The 4,783-nt window shown below is 56.3% G+C and overlaps 1 protein-coding gene across 1 annotated transcript in view; it reads right to left on the bottom strand.

Annotated features, from left to right (window-relative positions):
• The window catches only part of STRIP1 (striatin interacting protein 1), a 9,653-nt gene extending 6,223 nt beyond the window's left edge, over window positions 1-3,430 (bottom strand). The window contains exons 1-6 of the mRNA XM_026864367.1: window positions 3,225-3,430; window positions 2,869-2,943; window positions 2,220-2,354; window positions 1,760-1,880; window positions 1,334-1,402; window positions 771-877 (exon numbers count right to left, since the gene is read on the bottom strand). Of these exons, the coding sequence (XP_026720168.1) occupies window positions 771-877; window positions 1,334-1,402; window positions 1,760-1,880; window positions 2,220-2,354; window positions 2,869-2,943; window positions 3,225-3,363 (646 nt within the window). The 5' untranslated portion in view covers window positions 3,364-3,430. The remainder of the gene's footprint in view (window positions 1-770; window positions 878-1,333; window positions 1,403-1,759; window positions 1,881-2,219; window positions 2,355-2,868; window positions 2,944-3,224) is intronic.
• Window positions 3,431-4,783: the final 1,353 nt, after the last annotated feature.

Consider the following 4,783-nt stretch of genomic DNA (forward strand, 5'->3'; position numbering starts at 1 on the left):
GACTCTACAAAGTTCTCCCCTACAGCACATCCCCCCACAGCTCATCCAAACAGCCCTTAAACACCCCCAGGGATGGGGACTCCCCCCTCCATGGGCAGCCTGTTCCACTCTCGGACCACTCTTGCTGGGAAACATTTTTTTCCTCACGTCCTGTCTGACCCTCCCCTGTTGCAGTTTCCAGCCGTTCCCTCTTGTTCTGTCCCTGATCCCCTGGGAGCAGAGCCCAGCCCCAGCCTCTCTGCAATGTCTTGTCAGGAGCTGCAGAGAGGGATGAGGGCTCCCCTCAGCCTCCTCCTCCTCACACTGAACACTCCCAGCTCCTTCCCTGGCTCCTCACAGGATTTATTCTCCAGGCCCTTCCCCAGCCTCGTTGCCCTCCTCTGCCCTCGCTCCAGCCCCTCGAGATCTCTCTCGTATTGAGGTGCCCCAAACTGGACACTGAGGTGGCCTCACCAGTGCAGAGCTCAGGGGGACTGTCACCTCCCTGCTTCTGCTGGTCACACTATTTCTAATCCAAGCCAGGATGCCGTTGGCTTTCTTGGCCACCCGGGCACACTGCCGGCTCATGTTCAGCTGCTTGTCAGTGAGAACCCCCAGATCCTTTCCTTCCAGACAGCTCCAGCCACACCTCCCCGGGCCTGTAGCCATGCAGGGGGTTGTTGTGGCCCAAGTGCAGGACTTGGCCTTGTTGAAGCTCATGCCATTTTACTCTCTTGCTCTTCAGACCTGGCAGCCTTCATCCCATCAACCCCCCAGTGCCTGTTCCTCACCCAGCTCTGCTCGGAATGTCTGTCTCATGCTCTTCCACTCAGGCTTGTCCCCCTCTGCCTCCTGCCGAACAGTCTCCACGATCAGGTACATGATGTTCAGCAGCACCCTGCAAAAAGCAGAAGGTCAGGCGAATCACCAGAGGTTGGGATGAGTTATGGAGGCACCACCAGCACCCGGAGCTCTGAGAGGGGGGGCTGGAGCAGCCCAGACTACAGCCAGCCTCCATGCGCCCACTCCACACCAGGAGATTGGCGCTCAGGCACTGGGAAAAAAGGTCTCTGCAAATCAAAGCAGGAAAAAATTGTTTTCCTGTACTTTACTGCTTTCATGTCCCCAACCAGCCACATGCCTGCTGTGCAGGCTGAGCACAAGGAGCATCTGCGGACTGAGCAGACCTGAGCACACCCGACGATGCTCATGGAGCTGGGGAAGAAGCTGGGACAGCCCCGGGACACCCTCTGGTGCTTGCTGGCCTGTCTCAGCTTGCCAAAGAAACCAGCAAACACTAGGTCCCCCTCCTCACCTCCCCGAGCAAACCCTCCCCCCAGGCCCTGCTCCATACCTCAGGTCCGTGCTGTCAGCCAGGGAGATGGCAGGCTTCCTCACAGCACTGCTGCAAGCCGCACTGTTACTGCGGAGGGAAAACAGCCTCAGAGGGGCCTTTGGAGACATTTTAACTCTGCCACGAGCAACACGCAGGCCAGAGCCAAACCCTGTAATAGATTTTGCTGCAGCAAGTCCTGTGTTCACAGTCAAGGGAGGAGGAATTGATCTGTATTTGCTGGCAGGCAGCAAGGCTCATAGGGAATTTCTGTATAAATCAGGCGTAATCCTACATTCTATATCCACCCAGAACAACAAGAGTCATTCCAGCGGCTGCAGGAATCAGAGTAGGGATAGAGAGACCAGGAACGGGACTGCCACAAACTGGAAAACTCCTGCCAAAGAGCTCCAGAGCCATTTCTGAAGTGCTTTCCTCACTACTCACTCAATCTCCATGTTCAGCAGCTCCACCAAAGCGTTGAACGTCCCCACTTCCAGCAAGAGGAAGATGTTATACCTCATCCAAGCCTGCACCTCAGCCTCGGAGCCGCACTCCCCAAACGTGCCTGCAACAACACCCTCACTGGATCCCACCTCTGCAGAGATCCCGAGGCCCTCCCACACTGCCAGAGCACTTTGTGGGGGGAATTACAACACACCCTTAATTTTAAGGCAAAAAGTCAGATGCATAGGACAGAACTGCCCACCAGTGGGTAACTCAGCCCAGGTCTGGCAGAGCCGGGATAGCACAGGAAAGTCAGCCAAATTTGGACCAAACTCCTATAAACTGCCTGGCTCCCACAAGAACAAGCTTCATTCCAGAAATCCCAGGTGAAATCAACAATACAAGGGAAGAAGATTATTTTTAAATATTTTAAATTGATAGCCTCCAATCCTGGTGTCACCTTGGGCAACATAAAGGATGGCTCGGGCAACCCTGAGCCTCTTCTCCCGTGCAGTGACCTCCAGCCCGTCGAGAAGCCGCATGGCGTGGGTGCGGTGCTGGTTCTTGTCCAGCTCGGTCCATTTCTTCTCCCTCACTGAAAAGCCAAAGCAGGCAGGCTGAGGGCACGGGGCATCTCTGCCTGCCCTGGACACAAACATCACTGGAAAAGTTCAAAAGGATTCAGCACTACGGAAAACAGAGCTGCCCCCAGGGAACACAGCACTCCTGGGAGCAACGCCCAGGCGTGATCAGCCGGAGGGACCCTCTCCTGCCTTCCGTCAGATGACTGGATGAATCACATTTACCCGAACCCATGCTGGCAGCCAGTGAGAAACGAGCTGGATGCTCTTGATGCTGCCAGTATGTTCCAGCACAGGCGTCCCAGTGCCAATGAACCACCTCGGCCATTGACATCAGCAAACACTGAACGCATAGGAGGCAACGAGCTGCACTCCAGAACCAGCCCACGCACGTTAACAAGGTCTCCAGGACAAACCACGTGAAGATTAAGCTTTCTGACACAGCACTAACACATCTATCCCCACATCTCCTTTGGGAGATGGCTGACCCTCCCTAGAGGGGTCAGAGGTCCAAGAGAAGGGTCTTACCGTGGATCCTAAAGTCCTCCTCAAAGCACTTGCGGTTGAGCAGGAACTCTGGCCCTTCTGTGTAGCTGTACAGCTCTGCCAAAAGAGCAGAGGAGAATCTCTAACAACATGCACCAAGGTGTTGGAGAAAGCTGCAACCTGGCCATGTTAATTGTAATTCTATCTAAGATGAGGGAAATGCAAAACACACACCCAGAATAAGGCTAAAAAAAAAAAATTGATATCACTTCCCTTTTAACATGAATAAGGTGTTTAAAGACAATAACAGAGCAATACTGGAGCTGACAGCTCCTTTAAGCACTACCAGGAAAGAAAATCATGGCTGATTAATTGATCCATCAAGATAAGTCCCTTACCAGAGAGCTCTGCTGCCCACTTGTCGGTATCTGCATATTCAAACTCCAAGTCTGGGGACTCCGAATAACCCTGAAAGCAGAGGAAGGATTCAGTTAAATTACAGAGTTTTTTCAGGAAAACCAAAATCCCCCAAGACATTCACAATTCACCTCATGCTCCCGCGAATCCAGGATTATATCTTCTGTTTAAGAGACCAAAAATGTACCCGCAGCAGCGTAAACGTTACCAAGGCAACTCCTACCCACCTCCTGCATCTCCATCCCAGCTCCGCCGCATTGAGCCATGCTGCGCTTCGCTGGTGGGCAGCCCCTGCCACTGCACCACCTCTAAAACACTCCGGGAGCCCCAAAAGGCCAAAAAATAAAGCAGGAGACGGGGTGTATTTAATCTCAGGGTGGGAGAGACTTATGGTGGGACTAGGGAGCTCCCAGAGCTCACTCATTTTGTACAGATGTGTAAAAATTTGGGCTATCCCCCCAAAGGGATGCCAGCAGATGTGATTAGTGAAAATGAAACTCCAAGCAGCTTCAGTGAGCCTGGAAAAACATCCAGAAGGCTTACAGCCCAAAACATCTGCTTCCTTTAAGACAGACATCGACGTGAATCCCCCAGCAAAACCCTCCCGAATCTTGGGGCACCTACTCCTGAACGAGGGGCAGATCCAGACCCCCAGATGCTTGACGGGTGGAAGGTCTGTGCTGCTCTGCAGGGCTGGGAGCCTTTTGCCAGCCCCCGAGGCTGCCGCAGCCCTCCTCACAGCCCTCTCCTGTCACTTCAGGGAGCGTCCCCCACCCTGGAGAGGATGCCCATGAAAGCCGATGGCTCGAGTCACCCCAGGAATGAAACCGGGTTTGGGGGGCACGATGGAAAAGCCAAGGGATCCATCAGCTCCCCCCAGGCCCATACAACTCTCCTGATCCCCCACAGCTCAGGGGTCCCCGCCAGGACCTCGGTGTCTCCTTGGAGGGGTCGGTCACCTCCCGCCAGAGCCATCCCTGGACCGACCCGAGTCACCGGGACCCGTCAACCCAGCCCTCGCCGCGCAGGGCCGGTACTGACCGGCAAAACCGGGAAGAAGCCCCCGGCCAGGGCAGTGAGAACCCAGAGAAGCCCTGGAAGGAGAGTGACCGGTGTCGGGCCCATGTAGGGGCCTGGGACGGAGCCACCCTCATGCCCCTGACAGGACAAACCGACCCGGACTTGGGGAAGAGATGAACAAGAAACCGGCACCGACCCGAGCCCGGCACCGACCCAGGCGGGGCTCTAGGCAAAGCCGGTACCAAACGGGCCTGGCAGCGAGAGGTCTCTCGGCTCCGCAGAGCTGCTGCCGGCCCGCACAGGCCCCGGTTTTGGGCCCCAGGGGAACCGGCACCGAAGCAGCGGCTCCTGGGGGAGCGGCCGGTCCAGAACCGGCCCGGGGGAAGGCGGAGCCCAAGCAGGGCGGGCAGCACCGCGCAGGTCAGGGCTGAAGAAGACGGCGGAGCCCACCGGCACCGCACGGGCAGGCCCCGGGCCCACGGCGGGGAGGACAACGCGGCCCGGCCCGGCCCGCCCCGCC

Source organism: Athene cunicularia (genome assembly GCF_003259725.1).
Source record: "Athene cunicularia isolate RWA chromosome 26 unlocalized genomic scaffold, athCun1 chr26_part2, whole genome shotgun sequence".
In the NCBI taxonomy this organism is placed as follows: Eukaryota; Metazoa; Chordata; class Aves; order Strigiformes; family Strigidae; genus Athene; species Athene cunicularia.